Consider the following 21317-nt stretch of genomic DNA (forward strand, 5'->3'; position numbering starts at 1 on the left):
ATTCCTGAGACAAAATATGGTGCTTAGATTTCCAGTAAGAAAGAAAAATTACACTTTCTTTATTTCATCATACATGACAGGGATTTGGTCTGCCCAGTTCACTGGTTTCTTCTCCTTGTTGTAAATGGGACACCCAGACTCTGCTGCGGTGCCCGCCACAGTGAGGCCCAATCCACGTTTCCCTTTCCTTCTGAGGAGGCATCACGGGCATACAACAAACTGCACATATTTAAAGTGCACAATTTGATAAGTTTTAAGATATCTGTACACCTGTGCAACTGTCACCACAATGAGGATAATGACCACATTGTCCGTAACTCCTAAAAGTTTCCTTGTGCCCTTTCTGCCTTCTCCTGCATCTTCTTCTCCGAGCAACTGCTGATTTGCTTTTTATTACTGCAGATTAATTTACATTTACTTTACATAAACGGAACCAAAAGCCTGTATTCCTGTTGTCTTTTCTCACTGAGCATAATTATTTGACATGTACCCATGATCATCCCTTTTCATAGGTATGTAACATTCCATTACATTGACATACCACAATTTATTCACTCTCATATGGATATCGAGCTGCTTCTAGATTTTTGATTATTACATATCTGGCTGCTGTGAACAGTGATGGACAAGTCTCTGCAGGGCCTAAGCTTTCATTTCTCCTGCATAACTGCCTAGAAATGAAATGCTGAGCTATGTGGTAGGTAGGAGGTTAAACTTTTCAAGAAACAGCCAACTGTCTTCCCAAATGGTTGTACAATTTTACATTCCCATTAGCAGTGTTAGGTTCAGTTTCCCCACATCCTTGTTAACACATGAGGTAGTCAGTTTAAAAAATATTAGCTTAATATTAAAACGGGTACATGGTGACCTCTCGTTGTGGTTTTAATTTGCATTCTGTGATGACAAATGATGTTGAGTACCTTTTCATATGCATAGCTGTGTACCTTTAGTGAAGTGCAGGTGTTTTGCCCATGAGGAGAATAGGTTGGTCGTTTTCTTATTATTAAGTTTTGGATACATGTCTTTATATTCTGGATACAAGTCTTTTAGCAGCTATAGCATTTGCAAATATTTTCTTCAACTGTGATTTTTTTTAAAATAATGATTTTTGAAGAATTTTTCAACTTTGAAAAAGTCTAATTTATCAATTTGTCCTTTTGTGGATCATGCTTTGGCGCTGAATCCAAGATATCCTTGCCTAACCTAAGATCACTGAAATTTCTTCCTGTTTTCTTCTAAAAGTTTTATAGTACTAGGTCTTACATTCACATCTATGATCCCTTTTGAATTAATTTTTATATTGGGGTTAGAAATGGGTTAATATTTTTTGTGACTGGAAATTCAGTTTTCTGGTATCATTTGTTAAAAAGACTATCCTTTCTCTACTGATGAATGCTTTTTGCATCTTCAGCAAAAACCAGTCTTCTGTATATCATACCTGTGTGGGATTTCTGGACTGCTTGCTTCACTGATTTATTTGTCCAACTTTATACCAATTATCATCACATGGTCTTGATTACTATAGCTTTCTAGTAAGTCTTGAAACCAAATACCAGTCCTCCAATTTTGTTCTTTTTCAAAGTTATTTCAGATATTCTATTGTTAGATCCTTTGAATTTTCATGTGAATTTTAGAATTAGCTTGCCAATTTCCACAAATATAGTCTCCTAGGCATTTGATTGTGATTACATTGAATTTTCAGGTCAATCTGGGTAAAGTGACATTTCAACAATATTAAGGCTTCTGACTCACGAGTAAGAGGTATCTGCTGATTCATTTAAGGCTTTAATTTCTCTCAGTGATGCTTTGTGGTTTTCAGTATCCAGGTCTTTCATATATTTTGTTGGTTTCCTTCATGTCTTTTGATACTACTGTAAATGGTAATGATTAAAAAATTAAAATATTCCAATAGATAATTTTTGTAGACTCCATACATAATCATGTTGCTTGTGAATAAGGTAGTTTTACTTCTCCCTAATGCGGCTGTCTCTATTATTATTTTCTTGCCTTCCCGCAGGGCGAGGACCATTAGCACAACGCTGAGAAGTGGTGAAGCAGACCTCACATCCTGTTCCTGACTTCAGGGGCAGGGCCCGCAGTCTTTCACTATTAATACGACGTTAGCTGCAGGGTTCTAAACAGAAACGACAGCTAACATGTAGCTAACGCTATAGTCTGAGGGAGTGCTCTTCTATTCCCAGTATCCTGAGAATTTTTACAGGGAATGAATGTTCTATTTTGTCAGGTGTTTTTCTGCATTTGTTGAGATGACCATAGGGTTTTTATTTTTTAATTTCTTAATACCGTGAATTATACTGATAGACTTCAAATGTAAAACCAATCAGGCACTCCTGGGATAAATCCTGCTTGACCATATTATTTTTTAATCATATTGATTTATACGAATTTGACTTGCTAAATTTTTGTTTAGAAAACTTGAATTTATGGGCATCCAGAACACTGGTGTACAGTTTTCTTTCACTGTCTTTGCTGGGGCAGGGGAATCCGGTCTCTCAGACTGAGTTGGGTGGTATTCCCTTTGCTTCAGTTTTCTGTTGAATTGCTGTTATTTCTTCTTTGAGAACTTGGTAGAATTTATCAGTGAGGCCACTTGGACCTGGAGTTTTCAGCATGAAAATATTTTAGTTACAATTTAAATTTCCTTAACATATACAGGCTTACTCATGTATTTTTTTTTTTTTGAGTGAGTGAGGTAGCTTATGTTTTCCAGGGAATTTGTGCATTTCACTTAACTGCTGATTCTTTGGGCACAAAATTGTTCATAATATTCTCTTACTGTCATTTTAATACTTGTAGAACCTGTAGTGATATCATTTTTCTCATTTCTCATATTGATAATTTGTGTCTTCTTATTTCGATGAGTTTGGCTACAGGCTTATCAATTTTATTGACCCTTTCAAAGAACAACTTTTGGTTTAGATTTATTTATTGAGAGAGAGAGAGGAAGAGAGGGATAGAGAGGGAGAGAAACATCAATGTGTGGTTGCCTCTTGCACGCCCCCTACTGGGGACTTGGTCCACAACCCAGGTGTGTGCCCTGACTGGGAATTGAACCAACTACCCTTCACAGGCTGGTGCTCAACCTCTCAGCCATACCAGCCAGGGCAGGTTTAGTTAGTTTTCTGTATGGCTGCCCACAAGACTTTTGGGGCCAAAAGCTAGTCTGCTTCAAATAAATTTAGCATTACTGTGTTATGTGGAATTTGGACTGGCAGGGATCTCAGCCAATAAACTAATTCTTTGTAAGCATTTCCCAAAATATGTTGATAAATAGTTTAAGGGCCTCCCCTAGGCATCATCTGAATTCTGTTGTTCAGAAGAATTTTGTATGTTCTTGATGAAGATAAAAAATAAACAGATTTAAAAGACAAAGCTATGAGAGGTATTTTAGTTTTATTTTCTATTATGGAGTGAAATCTGCCAATTTCACTTGTTTATAAGAGAATCTGAAATGGAATTTGGAGAAACATGAATTAACAGTTTTATTTTTTGCCATATGCCATTAAGTACTTTGTAAAATTTAAAGACCTATAAAAATAAGCTATGACTCAAATCCCAGGAAAGATCAACATTTTGGGAATAAAATATAGTAAGTTAAAATAGGATTTGCTTTCAGGAATTACAAATATTAAGCTTCAAGAGATCCTATATAGAATGGTACCAACATTCTAGATACACCATAGAATATTAGTAGTTAATATTAGCTATTATTTCACAGATTAAGTTTTAACAAATATTAATTGTGTACCTTGTACTGTGCTAATAACTTTACATAAGATTTTTAATCCTCCATATATACAGGGTCTGGCACAAATAACGCTCCTTTTTGGTATAAAATCTTTTATTATGAAGTCATAAGCATGTAATTCTGTACCATAATATCACACTTAAGCACACCATATGACATTTTAGGTGAGCTGTTCAAGTTAAAACTATAAATTACTCTAGCCATATTACTATCCTACCAACCACACTCAAGCAGGCTTTACTTCTGCCGCACTGTGTGTGTGTGTGTGTGTGTGTGTGTGTGTGTGTAAACTGAAGCACAGAGGGGTTAAAAAACTTGTTGAAGATAAAAAAATGAGTAAATGAGACGGACGTACAAACTCTGATTTACTTTATGGCTCATGTACTAAAAGCTTTGATGCAAAATTACTTTGTTACAACAACTTGGATTATGTCAATTTTACCAGTTTTCAGCTGAGCGGGAAGCAGGCAGACGCCAAACTCCGGAGTAAACCATGAACCCATTAGCTGCAGCTGGTTTGCCAACATCAATGGGTAAGTTTTAGAGGAACCTGGGCAAGGGCAGCCTGGCTCCTCACACATGTGCTCACGAGGAAAGCGCCCATCTTCAGAAGGTGAAATGGCTCTGTCTGGGAAACGGCACCCAGCACCGCACCAGCCACCTCGGGGGGACCTGACTACAAAGCCTGAGCGAGTCACTTCTAAGTAAACTTCAAAGGCGAAGTTATAACTTCTTTGTTTTTCTCGAGGTGGGAAATAGTAAGAAAGTTCTAAGATTTCCTCCAAGATTTAATCCAATGTTGAAATAAAAAAGCTGCTGTCTTATGTACTTCATGTTTTTACTCATATTATACAGATCTTCCCTCTTGGTATTACATTTTTAAAGAAAATTTTGGGCAAAAATTTCATTTTTATACTTTGGATGTATTTTCCTTTTGAATTTGGTTCAACTATCTTAAGAAAAGGAAGCAGCCTGTAACGATATCACTCGAGCTAAGCCAACTTCTTTCAGAAGTTAACAGAAACAATCTGCCAGATGTTGCTATTACAAAACAGTGATCTAGCATTTAGAATTCATCTGACACCTGGACATACTGGCATAAACAATGGCTTTTTATATGATGAGGCAGTTCTAATTCAAGATCAGTGCTTCATCTGTTTTCTTTGTAACTCTCATTGGTACTAACGGACAGGCCTGGGCACACTTCCATGACTGCCTTTTGGCATTCAGCATGTTAGAAGTGGTTAATGAGCGGTGAACACATTCCACCCGGGAAAGTTTTGCTTGCTGCTGTGTAATTTTGCACTTATTTTTAAAGCGTTGTTGGGCCTGGCTCTGCTTCCTGCCACTGAGAGACTGAGGACAGCACTCATTTCAATTGTCTGGCAAAAGCCAGTCATGTGGAGCACTGTGTTCACTTGAAAGGCATTCAACAAAGGCATTTTCTACCTAAAACCGGTGTGAAGGGGACGTTGAAACACCACCTTATAATTAAGTCAGCAGGAGTCAGAAGCACTATTTGTTAACCATAGTCTTCCACAGTCTCATGTTCTGAGTCAAGAAACAATCCCTTTTCAGCACAAAATAATTTGCTTCACCAAAGCTGATTGGCCACATGTCCTTGAAATACCACAATCACAGTCATAGGCTTGCTGTGCTGTGACTTGTCTGCACTCACATTATTATGTGCTCGGTCACAGGGAGGTGCTCGGTCAAAGCAGGGTTTGGACGGATTTCTAAAAATCTGTATTTTAATTAAGAAATTTTAAATGGGGTGCAGCCAGATAAGAAGTAATACTAAAGGGGTCTTTAGACCCTGAAGAATATTATTTTCTACAGCTTGTGAAGCACTTAGAAATAACTGCACTTTCATTCAAAATCCACCTGTGTTCAATTCCAGAACTGGTTTATATAGAACATTTGAATTTTAAGTCCTTATTTAAATCAAAAGTTACCAGAAATTAAACATATATCCCCAAGTAGTCTTATCGTGTTAGGTTATCCTAACACAATACAGTTTTAGCATTTATTGTAATACAGTCTAAGGATGACAGGAATGCAATTTAGTACTTCACCCTAGTTTATGTTAAAATGCTCTGTTCGTGCCCTTTAGAGGTACTCACAAAACACAGGCGACTTTTCAGTTGTAAATTACTGCCACCCACCTCACTCCTCCCCCAACAATAACACACAAGTATTACAGTCCAAGCAATTGTTACTACCCTGGGGACCCAGTGACCCAATGCTGTTCCCATCTGTGAAGACAGTGTGTCTTATATAAGAATCCTGTCTCTTACTGATTGTGAATGGGTTCTTTTGCTGACTGTTTAAATATACAGAATTCTGCAAGTTGAACATTCAACACATTTAATAACGCACTTCGCTTAAGCCTAATTCAGCCATACAAACAGTCCCCTACAACTCTCCCTTCATTAAAAGAGAGCAATTTTTAAAACATAAAAAGCCCCGGAGGAGGAAGAGAGAGAATGGGAAGGGAGATAGTGGCAGGATAAGGAAAGTCAGTGACTTTTTGAAAGATGGACAATAGGAGGAGGAACAGCAGTTAAGTGACGGAAAACGAGAAGCCGCATGGGGATGCCCCTGTGGGATGAAATCTCCGGAGAAGGTAGGGGTGTGCCTGCAAGCCCGGAAAGGCTGGGAACGCAGAGGCCCAAGTGCAGAGTAGCTTGTGTGTGGGGAAATGAGAGCTAGAGCCGTGCACTGGCTGTAAGTCTGCAGAGGCAGTGGGCAGGGTGGTCTTCAGAAAAACCAGACTTGGTAAGCTCTGGACTTGGGAACAGCAGACACAGCCGGGTTAATGATGAAGACTAAGAAAAGTGTGGAAAAAGTCAAAATCTGGACACTTAACTAGGATTTCCCTGGACCTATTTCCTGCTCTGCTTCCAGAAAGGAGGCAGCCAGGCTTCTAAGTCTTTTCTGGGCACCAGACTGACAAAATTTTATCTGAAGAAACTAAATAGCTGCTGTTTTCTTTTCCTGGAACTCCAGTTTACTGACATGTTGGGCTTACTAATTAAAAACTCTTCAAGTTCATTAAAGTGTGATTTACATGTAACAAACTTCCCTATTTTAAGCACAGAGGTTGGTTAGTATTGGTCACAGTGTACAGTGAGGTCACCACCACCAGTCAGAACACACAACAGTCCCCTCACCCTAAGAAGCTTGTTCGTGTCCCTCTGTGGTCGGTCCCCTCCCCTGGCCACGGGTCCCAGGCAACCAGTGATATGTTACCTGTTCTCTGTGGTTTTCCTCTTGCAGAATTTCATAAACATGAAATCATACAGAGTATAGTCTTTATTACCGGGCTTTTTTCATGACCCCAATGATTTTGAGATCCATCCATGGTTTTGGGTATATTGCTATTTCATTCATTTTGGTTGCCAAATTCATTGCATGAATACACCTGAATTTATTTGTCTGTTCACCAGCCGAGGGGCATGCTACCCCTTTATGGCCATACTGATTCCCTTGCCCCATTATCTCTAACCCCCGAAGACCAATAAACTTACTCTCCAGCTCTATATTCTTGTCATTCTGAGCATGTTAAATACAAATGGAGCCATATAGTGTGTGATCATTTGAGATGGCTTTTATTCACTCAGCACAATGCTCCCGAGATCCCTGCGAGTGGCTGCATGTGTCAGCAGTTCGCTCCTGTCTCACTGCTGACCTGCACTCCACCATGCGGGTACGCCAGTGTGTTAGCCAGTCAGTCACCCACTGCAGGGCGTTTTGTCCCCTCCCTGCCTCCAGTTTTTTGCTATTATAAACAAAACTTCTGTAAACAACATTTTTGTATTTGAGGTGAGTTTCTTGGAAAGAGCATATAGTCAGGTCATAATATATTTAGACCATTTCCTTTTAATGTAATTATTGCTACATTAGGGCTTAAGTCTGTTATTTTACTTTTGTCTTCAGTTTCCTCTATTTTTTCTTTGTCTTCTTTTCTTTTTTAGATTTTTTGGGTATTTTTATTATTTTATTTAAAAATTTTTTTTTATTGAGTATGCCATTACATTTGTTCTATTTCCCCCCCTCCGTTCCCCTCTACCACCATTCCCCCCTTTAGTTCATGAACACGTGTCTCAAGTTCTTTAGATTCTGTATTTCCCCTACTATTCTTACCCTCCCCCTATCTATTTTCTACCTACCGTCTATGCTACTTATTTTCTGTACCTTCTCTCCCCTTCTCCTTCTCCCACTCCCCTGTTGCTAACCCTCCATGTGATCTTCATTTCTACGGTTCTGCTTCTGATCTAGCTGTCCTCTTAATTTGCTTAGTTTTAGGTATGGTTGTTGATAACTGTGAGTTTGCTGTCCTTTCACTGTTGATCTTTTTTATCTTCTCTTTCTTAGGTAAGTCCCTTTAACATTTCATATAATAAGGACTTGGTGATGATGAACTCCTTGAATTTGATCTTATCTGAGAAGCACTTTATCTGTCCTTCCATTCTAAATGAAAACTTTGCCGGATAGAGCAATCTTGGATGTAGGTCTTTGGTTTTCATGACTTGGAATACCTCTTTCTAGCCCCTTCTTGCCTGTAAGGTCTCTTTTGAGAAATCCGCTGACAGTCTGATGCGAACTCCTTTATAGGTGACAGTCCCCTTATCTCTTGCTGCTTCTTAGGATTCTCTCCTTCATTTTAATTTTGGCTAATGTAATTATAATGTGCCTTGGTGTGTTTCTTCTTGGGTCCAACTTCTTTGGGACTCTCTGAGCTTCCTGGATTTCCTGGAAGTCTATTTCCTTTGCCAGAATGGGGAAGTTCTCTTTTATTATTTGTTCAAATAAGTTTTCCACTGGTGGCTGTTCCTCTTCCCCTTCTGGTACCCCTATAATTCGGATGTTGGAACGTTTAAAGATGTCCTGGAGGTTCCTAAGATTCTCCTCATATTTTTTTGAATTCTTGCTTCTTCACTCTTTTCTGTTTGGCCATTACTTGTTTTCTTCTGGTCCACTCCATTGATTTGAGTCCCAGTCTCCTTTCCATTACTTTTCCTGTGCATTACCATTCGTTTCAATTAGTTTAGCCTTCATATGTTCCTCTAATTTGTGACTAAAATCAACCAGTTCTGTGAGGATCCTGATCACCAGTGTTTTGAACTGTGCATCTGAAAGTCTGGCTATTTCTTCATCACTTAGATTTATCGGCTCTGGGGCTCTGAGTTGTTCTTGAGCCATGTTTTGATCTGTTTGTGCCTGTTATGTATGAGGAGCGGAGCCTTAGTTGTTTACCAGGGCGGGGCCACCCAGGTCGCTGGTTTGTGATGCTATATGTGGGGGCAGGGTCAGAGAGGGAGCAATGGCGGTCCTCTCGCAGAAATGTGCGAGCCCGCCGCCCTGCGCCCCTGCGGTCTCAATGCTCGCTTCTTCACTGGTTTGTCTTCAGGCAAATGCTCCACCGACCGCAGCCAGCCAGCCTCGCCTCTTCCCTGTGTCTGCCCGTAGCTAGCCCGCACCTGGGATCCTCGCCTTCTGCTGCTTCCGCACCACCCCGGCCGGGGATCTTTTTGGCCAACCTGCTCCGCTGCTGGCTTCACCCCCCTTACCGGTTTAGCTGAGCATTTCGTTGTTTCCGGACTCCGTATTGTCAATTTTCTGTGTGGTTTGGTTGCGTTTATTGTTGTTAAAACTTTGTTGTTTTTAGATTTGGTTGTGCGCGGACGCAAGGTGTTTCCACCTACGCCTCCATCTTGGCGGAAGTCCTATTTTTATTATTTTAAAACTGGTTACAAGTATAACACATCATCGTTCTAAAACCTTTCTTTTTCTGTCCTCTGTAGACTACCTGAATACTTCTTAACATTCCACTTTAATTTATCTGTAGGGTTTCAAGTGTCCAGCTTAGTGGTTACAAAGTCATATACTTTACACAGTCCTCCCCTCAATATTTCCAGTACCCCAATTTTGTACAGCTTTCTCAGTGGTTGTTCCAGGTATTAAATTTTATATCTTATCACACTTCATTCCATTTCACCAGTTTCAGTGAAGCACAGAAACCTTACTTCCCTTTCTGTTCCCCCAGTCAAAATACAATCTTCTTAACCAGTTCTTCTACATATATTGACAACTACATCAGACAGCACTATAATTTTTTGCTTTAAGCATCAAGCAGAATTCAGAAAACTCAAGAGGAGAAGGAAAGTCTACTGTCCTGACTCATATTTTATTTTCTACTGTTCTCTTTTCCCTTCTTTTCATAAAGATAGTCAGTTATTTCATAGGATGTTGAAAAGTATCCTTTCTCCACATCCAGGTTTATAACTGGTTTCTGTGGGGGAGGATGACTTCAGAGTCTTAATCCCTCACTTGCGGAGGCAGTAGTCAAACTTACTCAATTAAATTTCTATTTTACCTTGTGAATTCTGAAGATGTTACTTCAACATAATATATAAAAAAGGACCGGTCACAAACTTTTATTTCAGCAGAAATTAAAAAATTCTTAAGTTAATTTTCAGATAATAATATGTAAAACTGAAATTATGGACATTTTATGTGGATTCTATCTTAAAAGACTCAGTAAAAAAGTTTGTCACACAAATAGCCCATTCTCAGTTTAATACTATTTTAAAAAATGTTGACGTGGTTCAGTTTAATTCTTACTAAGAAAGTCTACATGGGACATTCCACCGGCTTTCCTCTCACTAAATGGATGCCTCAGAGCGAGACCCCGGTGGGGGATGGAACTCTGACGCTCCTTCATGTAGTAGTCTCTGCTCCGACATGCCCACTAAGTGTGACCACCACATTGTGAGGGCGTGGTTTTAATATCTGAAGTTATGTATTTCTGCTCTGACTGGTGGGGCTCCGTTGGTTGGAGTACCGTCCCACAAAGCAAAAGGCTGTGGGTTTGATTCATGGGCACAGCACATGCCTAGGTTGCAGGTTCAGTCCCCTTTGGGGCACGTGTGTGAGGCAGCCGATCGATGTTTCTCTCTCTGTCTTTTTCTCCCTGCCCTCCCCTCTCTAGAAGTAAATAAAGACAATCTTTAGAAAATAAAGATGTGCATTTTCTTATTCCATAGACACTGAAAGAAAGACAACCGCTTCATCTGTGCTCAACTGAGTAAACAGCAACAGTGTGCAATGCGGGTAACAACTGGTGTGCGTACTTATCGGAGTGGAGCATGGGCCCTCAGGGGCAGGCTTAAGAACCTTCAAAGAGAAAACTTGACATTATATTAAATTGAACATAAGGAAAGATAATTCTTTAAGAAATGTAGAGCCACTGAAAGTTTTTTTCGCTCTAAAGATTTTTGTAGAAGAGACTAGCATCATATCTGAGCCTGAACAAGGTGATCTTTCCCATTTTCATTTATTTGTTCACTATATATATTTTCTGAGTCTACTACATCCCAGAGACAGAAATTGTAATTGTGTGAGATACTAGAAATATGAAGACTAATATGACATAGCCTGTGTTCCCAAGAATTCTCAGTAAAGCAGAAGGCAATAAACATACGCGAACAAATATATTCTAGTGTTATGGATGTTACCAAAGAAGTCTGTATACATGGTTCGTTAGGAATACAAATGAGGGGGTCAGGAGAAGGTTCAAAGGTTACTTAGGGCCATGAAATAAACCACAGAGCTGGGCACAGTGCCTGGCCCACAGTAAGAGTCAATGAATATTAGTAGTGATGGTTGGTAGTCATGATATATAGGCAGGGAGGCAGGAAACAACAGTCTAGCACATTTGGTAATCACAATGAGACAATTAGCAACATAATAAGAAGTGTGTTTATGCAGAACTCATATGCCTTTGCCTATTTAGAAGTGATAAAAAGATGCTTGCTCCTCCCCTTTGGTCTCAGTTAAACTTTCTGTTTCAGAGACAATGGTCTCCAAACTTCTTCCTCATCTATTTGCCAAAAGAAGTATGAAAAACAGAAGGCTAATATTCAAACAGAAAGAAAAACAGTTAAGTCCTCACTTAACATTGTCAATAGGTTCTTGGAAACTATGACTTGAAATGAAATGACGTAAAACAAAACCAATTTTTCCATAGGCTAATTGGTATAAACAAGAGTTAAGTTTCTATGGCATATTTCTGGTCACAAAAACATTTCTGAACTTCAAAATAAAAACCCCAAACACTTCTAATATTAAACACTGAAATAAATGTGAGCTATCCATATACTTAAGGATGATTAAGGAAAATGAGAAGGAAATTCTTTTCCAACCTACTTTTTCCAGTTCAGGGCCGAGGGTGGGTGGCCAGAGCCTACCCAAGCAGCTCAGGGTGTGAGGCAGGCACCCAGCAAGGACAGGCTGCCCTTCCACTACAGGGCCACGGACACCAGCACTCGCTCAGGCTGGGGCAATGGCGATGCACCAGTTCACCTGACCTGCAATCTTGGGGACGTGGGAGAAAACCCACGAAGACATGGGGAGACTGTGCAAACCACACAGACAATGGCCCTGCTCAGGAATTAATTTTTTTTTCTTGCCAAGGTTATAACAAAATGACATTGCAATGACAGGAACAAAATGATGTTCTTAGAGGACCTGCTGACACCATTTGAGGTGGAGTTTAGAAGCACAGGCTTACCTGGCTGGGCCCTGATTCTTTCTCCAGGGGTTAGGTTCTACGTCTTACATTCCCGGCACAAGCTAGAGGCTTCCCAAACCCGGAAGACTCCATGCTGGATTTCAGGCCCTGCCACTCCCTAGAGATTTTTGCTGTTCTGCTCTAGGTCAAACCTTCCTGGAGAACAAGTCCAAGTGTGCTCCTGTCCTTGGGAGATGGTAACTGAGAGTGCTGGTCCCTTCGCTTGGAGGGCCAGCCCAGCAGCCGGCTCAGCTGCCCTAGTTTCAGAATCCAACGAGTCATGTGTCTTCTCCATTCCCAGGAATCCACGGCTGATATTTCAGTAACTCTCAGGGATGAATCTGTCAGTGAAGGCATGATGGGGGCTGGCACAGCACAGCAACGCTCAGTAAATGCCAGTTCTTTTCCTTCCTTCTTACTGAGCCAACTGAAGCACGCTCTACTCACCTGATGGACACAGTCTAAGAACTGCAGGAAGACTGGGGTGAAACCGCTCCCCTGAGAGTTGAGAGTCAAGCTGCTCCTCTGACTGAATTTATGACCGAAAGAGAGCCACTCTTTTTCAACCAACATCCGGAAGCCTTCAAGTGTCCTATAAAAGGGATCACCGAGTAACTGAACCAGCGATGTCACCTAGGGTACAAGCAGGACGGATTCTTCATTACTTTGGGTCCTGAAAAAAATCCTGTTGCCAAGACAAAGCACTTCCTTTTGGCAACAGCCAACTCACAAGCAAAACCTGTGCAGCAAATGTGTTCACTAATACTCCAGGACAGGCAACCAAATTACCTCTGCAAATGTTCCAGGAAAAATTAAAAGTCAAATTCATTTTGGCTATGTGTTCTTTCAGGGAATGCAGAAAGCCAGCTGTGGCTTTCTCCCAGGTTAATTAATGAGCCCAGAGGTTCATTCAAACCTATAGCTACTCTTCGGCAGCTGTAGATTAATATCTTACTGTAGTTTATATGCATACCTCTCCTTTTCACTCTGGAGTGAGGAAAGGAGGGGATTATAGAGAATCAGGGAAAGGACTGACAAAACCCGGGCAGGATGGTCCATGTGCCACACTGCTGGTCCAGAGCTCCGTCCGTGCCTACACGGTGCATCTGTGGTGCGGGCACCTGAAGCCGAGCCGGAGCTCCAGGTTAGGTAGGGCCTGGAGGCTCAAGGCAGAGCTTTCTGATGGACACTCGGTGATGTTAACACAGGACTCTTTCTGTCTATACATGTTAGTCATTACACAAAAGATTCATCTGCAGAATTCAAAACCGAATGATCTGAAATGCAAATTCACAGAAATATAAAACTAAATATATAAAAATATAGGTAGTAGTTTACTTGTGCTGTGATGTCCCAACCTTCTTCCAAACAGACCAAGACAGAGGAGCCATTTTCCAGCACTTCTGAGACGACCGCGGCCAGCTGCATTGTCCTGTGGAGCTGAGGCGGGAAAGGGGCCACGATGAGACCCAGTGCTGCCTGCTCGGGGAACAGAGAGCCTTGCTCTCCCACTTAGACAGGAGCATGTCGGGGGAAAGGAGCTGAACAAAAGGGACACACACATGTTCAATACTTAAAATTCCTTGTTAAAATCAAGATTAAACTGACACCTTTTGAAAGTAGACACATTTAAAAACAATGTGTCCAAGGGATACTTAATGAAATAGATGGAGCTTACATCATTTCCCCCAAAGTGGGGTAGCTAGAACTCCGTAGAGTGGACAGATTCTAAGCGGCCCTCTCAACGGTCACTGGACTTAAAACTTGACTCTGTAAGTTCTGTTTCAGATGCTCCGAATATTTCTGGAACCAGACAGTGGGGTGGTTGCACAGTTGAGTGAATACACCAAAAGCACTGAACTGTATAGTTTAAAAGGCCATATTTTATGGTAAATGAGCTATATCTTTAAAAAAGACACTCTTGTCTCTACTGTGGGGAAGAAAACTTCTATTTGTGCTCAGTTTTTAAAGCCAAGCCACATGACTCACAGTTCCTATTAAACAATTAGGGTGTGAGCACAGCATATAGATTTCAAAACCAAACGTGCAACATTCTAGTTTAAAAAATATTTTGAGCACTGCTTGGTATAGTTTGTAGAATGCACCCAACCCTGAACTGAAAGGGAAACCCCACACTTAAACGGAGAGAGGCCATTAAACGCGCCCACCGACTCCCGCGGCGGGAGGCTCCTCACTCACCGTTCCAGTGAGACAGCTGGTGCCAGGCCTGAGCTCTCTCGCACTCGCCTTTGCTCTGAGTTAACTTTTAATTTTAAAAGCATCTCAAGCAGAACAATGTTTCCTACTGGTCCCCCCCCGCCCAACTTATTTCTGGTGTGGACCTACTCTGGAGTCAGAACACAGAAGGGCCAGAAACGCAGATAGTCTGGGTGGTGGGGACAGTGGGGCTGGGGGTCGCAGCTGAGAGGCAGAAGGGAGCACTGATCGGCTCCTTGCACGGGTACTCAAAGGGTCCTGACCAGCCCAATACACTGTGGGAAACGACTCTCTTCCCTCCTCAAGGGAGGCGGGAGGCTTGGAGGTAGACGGGTCAGGGGATGGAGCGGATGGGAACTTGTGCGGGGAGAAGGAACAGTGGCCACAGTGTCAGGGGCCCAAAGACAAGGCCGAAGGCTGCACTGCAGAGAGGCTCTGGGCCAAACGGCTGTGTCAGAGTCTGAAACACACGTGTCATAAATTCACTGTGTGGTTTAGAAGAAATGTGGGTTACGTGTGCTGGCTCACCCCCTTCTCCTGGATTTCTCAGTAGGAGTTGAACTAGAACATCCCGAGCCTGACTCAGCTGAAGGAAGGACATGTGGTTTTCCCAAACCTTAGGTAGGCTTCAAGGCATCCCCTGTGCCTTTGGTGGCTGTTGTGGGGTTAATCTAAAATCTAAAGGCACGCAACAGGCAGAGACAGCGCAAAGTGAGGGAGTAAGAGTAAAGGCTCTTGGAGGGACCCAGAAATCACATTCCGTCCGGGACCCTCATTCTGTTGACAATAGAGCAGGAGCCCTATAAATGTGTCTTGATTAAATTTATTATCCATCTAAAAATTATGATCTCCTCCTTAGCATCCTATGGAGACAAGTGCTCAGTCAGAGGGAGAGATAAAATCCAGGGGTGAAGACATCTACCCCTTCCACTCCTGCATCACATGGGTTCCTGGAAACGAAAGGCTTTCATTTGAGGGCACCCAGGAGAGGGAGGCCGTCAGGTAGTGGGGGAACACGGTACTCTTCTCCAATACCAGTTCTGCACATCCCTGAGTTCTAAGACAAGGTGCCCCAGACAGTACCTGTGGAAACCACTCGGAGTCTCCCAGGGCTTTCAGGAAGGTCACTTCTGAATCAACAGGAATGGTGCTTGGGACACAGGCTCTCATCAGCTTTTTAAAACTGGCTTTCACTTGTCGGATGTCATGAAACTCAACAGGAACAAACTCACAATTTAAAGCAAATTCTAATTTAAAGTTCTGTGGATAAAGATGCAGAGAATTAGGCAGAGAAGTGCTACAGGTTAAGAACAATGATTTCAACAGGGCAATGCTTAAATGGTAGACAGTTCATTGAGGCCAAGTGGCTGCAGAGGCTGCAACGAGTCAAGAAAGTCAATCTTGTGTGGCTCATGTATCTGTATTGCTGGGAGGAGCCACGCAGCAAGGGCCAGGGGTTTGACGTGGCTTGCTGTCACTCTGAGAACTTGAAGAGACTGCTGGGGGGCTGGAACCTGATGGGAGCTTGGAACACCAAACATAAGGCAATTACAAATCCACGAACCTGAAGTCTAAACAGGAACCAGTGACGTATGGACTGTGTGATTAATACAAAAGTGTACACTAAGTCTCCCCAAGTTGCACACTGTAACTAAAAGGTAATATATTAAGGTTCCAGAACTCCACATATTCAAGTTTGTGGACATATATATATATTTGTTTCTTATTAAGCAAATACAGTAGTCACTGTAAAAATAAAAAAGTAGAGATAAACATTGAGAAGGAAATAAAAATCACTAAAACTACTAATACGTAGTTACTCTTTTAAAGTCTAAATAAATAATTATATACAGTAACACATGAAAGCCTTTGTTGATTTCTGGCTTTGAGACAATGCATTTTCATGCAGTATGATGTGTCAACCTATATTTAATTGAATATTTTTAAATAATTTATGTCTTTAATCCACATGGAATTTGAGGTTGCATTTTTAATTAAGTAATACCAACCAGGGGTGTCAAACCCGTTTTCACTGGGGCCACATCAGCCTCACAGTTGCCTTCAAAGGGCCGGATGTAATTTTAGGACTGTAAGTGTAACTGCTCCTTAACTGTTAAGCAAGAGCTCAGCACTGCCACCAGGTAGAGAAGAGGCACCAGACCTGATAAAACAAGGTGGAGGCTGGATTCGGCCCTTGGGCCTTGTGTTTGCCACCTGTGTGCTAAACTGATGGCCCAAATGTATATTTTAATTTGATAATCTGGTTACCCAATTCTGATAATTAAAAAATTTTCTAAGGCCCTGGCTGCTGTGTGGATTTAGCACAGGCCTGTGAGCAAAGGGTTGCGGGTTCCATTCCCAGTCAGGGCACATGCCTGGGTTGCAGGCCGGGACACATGAGAGGCAACCATACACTGATGTTTCTCTCCCACTTTCTTCTTACCATCCCCTCTCTCTACAAATAAATAAATAAAATATTTAAAAAACTTTTCTAAGTTCTCTTGCTAAGGAATCGATAAACTTTCTTATATTCTTTCCACTTTCCTCACATTCTGCCCAAATTATTCTGCTGGACCATCAGCTTTTCTAAGGGTAAAACTGTTCTCTTGAGATTGTTTGTACAACAGCGTGAATGTATTGATTTAGCTTATCAGCTATAAGCTTATAAGATTTAGCTTAAATCAGCTATAAGATTTAGCTTATATTTGTATTATTTGTATTTTACCACAGTTAAAAAACTGCGGCCAAGGACTTACTATAGGGTCTATTTCATGTTTTATACTGGTTATTTTAGAATATTTTTTAAAAGGCCCATTAAAGTTTTAAAATAAAAAGCTCCCAAGTCTTTAAAAAAAACGGCACTTCTAATATGTACCCAGAAAGAAAAAAGTTTCTTGTCTTAGTAATTCCACTTTTAGGAATAATCTAAAACGTATGGGGGAAAAACCCTAGTATTTCAATTAAACATAATAATAAGCTATATGCTTAAAAATGTAACTATAATTTTACATATAGAAGATAAACTGATACATCCAACAATATGAAATGTTATATAGTGACTAAAACAATGAAAAGACTATTAAATAACAAAGAAAAATGTTATGGTTTGAGATAATGAACTCAGTTGTATACATGAGATCTTTTCTATTAGTTTTTTCACTTATAATAGAACAAAGATAGTTTACTTTTCAGGAAAACTAGGCTCCTTTCCACTCCCAACTGTGAAGGAGCGAGGCATGCCTCTCTCATAACCGGGAGCTATCACCCTGAGTACGGAGACACACTAAAAGGTCAAAGAGAATTTGTGAGTAAGTACAAGGTGTTACAGTATGTGAATTAAAAAGGTAAACAAGACCAATTCAAGATTACTGGAGTCAGCCACTCTCACATATTGGCTTTGCTCTACGTTTCCTGGTTGGGAGAAAAGGTGTGGGGCTGCACCTGGGAGATCTACGCCGCTGCACCACTGTGCCGCTGCACCTGGGAGCGCCGTGCGCCTGTGGAGCAGCACAAGTCAGCTAGCCATGGGCCCACACTCTGCAGGCACACTCGATGAATCAAAAGCAAACCCAGAGTGGAATATTAAAAAAATCCCAATAATTCCTGTGCTAGATGGTGAGATTGTATTTTTAAAATATAATTCTTTATTGATAAAGGAACAGAACAAAAAATAAAATAAAAGGAAAGAAGAAAGGAAAGGAGGGAAGAGGAAGGGAAGGACAAGGGGTCCCACGTAACCGGCTTCCTCACTCACATGTGCACGATCACACAGTTCTCCCGAGGACCGCAGCGCAAAGGGAACGGCAGAGGTGAGCACTGAGAGGCACACCTTGGGGAATGGTTGAGATCATGAAGAGCGGTGTGCTGAAGTGTGGGGAGTCTGTACCCCGGGAAAGATGGTAGTGCCAGGAGGCCGTGCTGGCAACCCTGGATTGCTGTTGAAAGGTGTTCTAACTATTTTCAGGGTATAAAGCTAACTGCTGTATCAGAAGGCACGTGTGTGTATTTAAAAACTGAGCATTACCCAGCAGTTTCATGCCTTCTGCCCTGGAGGTGGGTGACTAAGTGACTGCAGCAGTCTGGGCAGTGGGAGAGGAGCTGGCGGAGCCAGCTCACCTCAGAAGAGATGACTTAGTCACTGGCACCTTGAGGACCGAGCATGTGGGGTCCTGCTCAGAGCCTCTGCCCCACAGTTCAACCAAAGGTCTGTCTGCATGATCCAGTGCGGACTGCAGCACTGGACTTCACTTTCAGGGAATTTCTTTTTTTTTTAAATATATTTTATTGATTATGCCGTTACAGATGTTCTATTTCCCCCCTCCATTCCCCTCCACCCTGCACACCCCTCCCCCACCATTCCCCCTTTAGTTTATGACCACGTGTCTCAAGTTCTTTAGATTCTATATTTCCCATACTATTCTTCCCTCCCCCCTATTTTCTACCTACCGTCTATGCTACTTATTTTCTGTACCTTCTCCCCCCTTTTCCTTCTCCCACTCCCCTGTTGCTAACCCTCCATGTGATCTTCATTTCTATGGTTCACTCCTGATCTAGCTGTCCTCTTAGTTTGCTTAGTTTTAGGTGTGGTTCTTAATAACTGTGAGTTTGCTGTCCCTTCACTGTTGATCTTTTTTATCTTCTTTTTCTTAGGTAAGTCCCTTTAACATTTCATATAATAAGGACTTGGTGATGATGAACTCCTTGAATTTGATCTTATCTGAGAAGCACTTTATCTGTCCTTCCATTCTAAATGAAAGCTTTGCTGGATAGAGTAATCCTGGTTGTAGGTCTTTGGATTTCGTAACCTGGAATACCTCTTTCCAGCCCCTTTTTGCCTGTAAGGTCTCTTTTGAGAAATCTGCTGACAGTCTGATGGAAACTCCTTTGTAGGTGACAGTCCCCTTATCTCTTGCTGCTTCTTAGGATTCTCTCCTTCATTTTAATTTTGGCTAATGTAATTATAATGTGCCTTGGTGTGTTTCTTCTTGGGTCCAACTTCTTTGGGACTCTCTGAGCTTCCTGGATTTCCTGGAAGTCTATTTCCTTTGCCAGATTAGGGAAATTCTCCTTTATTATTTGTTCAAATAAGTTTTCCACTCGTGGCTGTTCCTTTCCCCCTTCTGGTATCCCTATAATTCAGATGTTGGAACGTTTAAAGATGTCCTGGAGGTTCCTAAGTCTCTTCTTATTTTTTTGAATTCTTGTTTCTTCACATTTTCCTGTTTGGCCATTATTTTCTTCCTTCTGGTTCACTCCCTTGATTTGAGACCAGTTTCCTCTTCATCACTATTGGTTTCCTGTGCAATTCCTTTCATTTCAATTAGTTTAGCCTTCATATGTTCCTCTAATTTGTGACTATAATCAACCAGTTCTGTGAGCATCCTGATCACCAGTGTTTTGAACTGTGCATCTGAAAGTTTGGCTATTTCTTCGTCACTTAGATTTATGGGCTCTGGGGCTTTGAGATCTTCTTGAGCCATTTTTGGTCTGTTTGTACCCGTTAAGTATGAGGAGCGGAGCCTTAGGTGTTCACCAGGGTGGGGCTGCCCAGGTCGCTGGGTTGTGACGCTGTATGTTGGGGCGGGGTCAGAGCGGGGAAATGGTGGCCCCCTCTGCTGCCTCTTGCTGCTGGGGCCTCCTCCGTCCCGTCGTCTCACCGCCCACTCCCTCGCTGGTCTATCTGCGCACAAATGCGCAGTCCACAGTCAACCTGCCGCCCTGCACCCTCGCTGGGTATGCCGGTCGCTCACTGGTTCCGCCCGTTGCAACCCCACGCTTGGGATCCTGAGTCTATCTGACCGAGTTTTCCTGTGCAGTCCTGCTCTGCCAGCTGCTGGCTTCGTCCCTCTTACCGGTCAGGCTGAAGAATTTGTGATCAGACTTCCGAAAAGTTCAATTTTCTGTGTTCTGACTATGTTTTCTGTTGCTAATATTTTGTTGTCTCTCAACTTGGTTGTGGGAGAAAGCACGGCGTCTCCACCTATGCCTCCATCTTGGTGGAAGTCCCACTTTCAGGGAATTTCTGAATGAACAAATACTTTTATTTCCCACACACCTGTCAGTAGTAATGACATTTATTTTGTGATGTGTGAATTGCAAAAACATTAAACCCAAGGAATTACTGCTTCTTTTGGAGATAGAGACTATCTTTACCCCTTATGAGACCTACACATCATAAAGCTTTTTAGCATAATAATTAAAAAAACAAAGTTGATCAGCACCTAGTAGTTTGAATTTTCTGGCATGTCTTAGGACACGTGTCCCTTTATATATATTGCATAGCTTGTGAAATTTAAGAGAAGGCAACTTAGAAAACATGGCTTTGGCCTTCCTGTGCTCCATATGCCGTGCACCTTCCTGTAGCTTCTTTGTCAACAGGTTCGTAACAACAAAACCTGTTCTGCCATGGACACGGATTCCCATGGAAGTTGAACTAAGACAATGGAAGAACACAGCCTCGAATGAGCCTTATTACTTCTTTTTTTAATGTACACTTCCTAATAGTCCTGATGTTTACAGTGACCTACTTTATGATCATGAAAAAGTATTTCTTTACACAGCTAATAAGCACGCATGTGTGCATATACATATCTAGCTAGGTATATGTAGACAAACATACACATATATTTAATGAGCTAAAAAAATGGAGACTGATTATTAACCACAGGTTAAGAGTTTATGCTGCAAAAAAAAAGAAAAAAGAAAAATTCTAGGAAAGCTGATTTATGAGGTAAATTTTATAAACTGCCTTTGGGT

General features: G+C 41.5%; 1 protein-coding gene across 2 annotated transcripts in view; it reads right to left on the reverse strand.

The window, feature by feature from the left end:
- Positions 1–21317, reverse strand: part of SBF2 (SET binding factor 2) — a 392309-nt gene that overhangs the window by 15118 nt on the left and 355874 nt on the right. For both annotated transcript variants that reach the window (XM_037133799.2, XM_037133797.2), the window contains 3 exons: positions 15645–15821; positions 13683–13784; positions 12792–12977 (listed from right to left, as the gene is read on the reverse strand). In XM_037133799.2, the coding sequence (XP_036989694.2) occupies positions 12792–12977; positions 13683–13784; positions 15645–15821 (465 nt within the window). The remainder of the gene's footprint in view (positions 1–12791; positions 12978–13682; positions 13785–15644; positions 15822–21317) is intronic.

Source organism: Artibeus jamaicensis, unplaced genomic scaffold (genome assembly GCF_021234435.1).
Source record: "Artibeus jamaicensis isolate MK-2021 breed Jamaican fruit bat unplaced genomic scaffold, CSHL_Jam_final contig_797, whole genome shotgun sequence".
NCBI classification, from domain to species: Eukaryota; Metazoa; Chordata; class Mammalia; order Chiroptera; family Phyllostomidae; genus Artibeus; species Artibeus jamaicensis.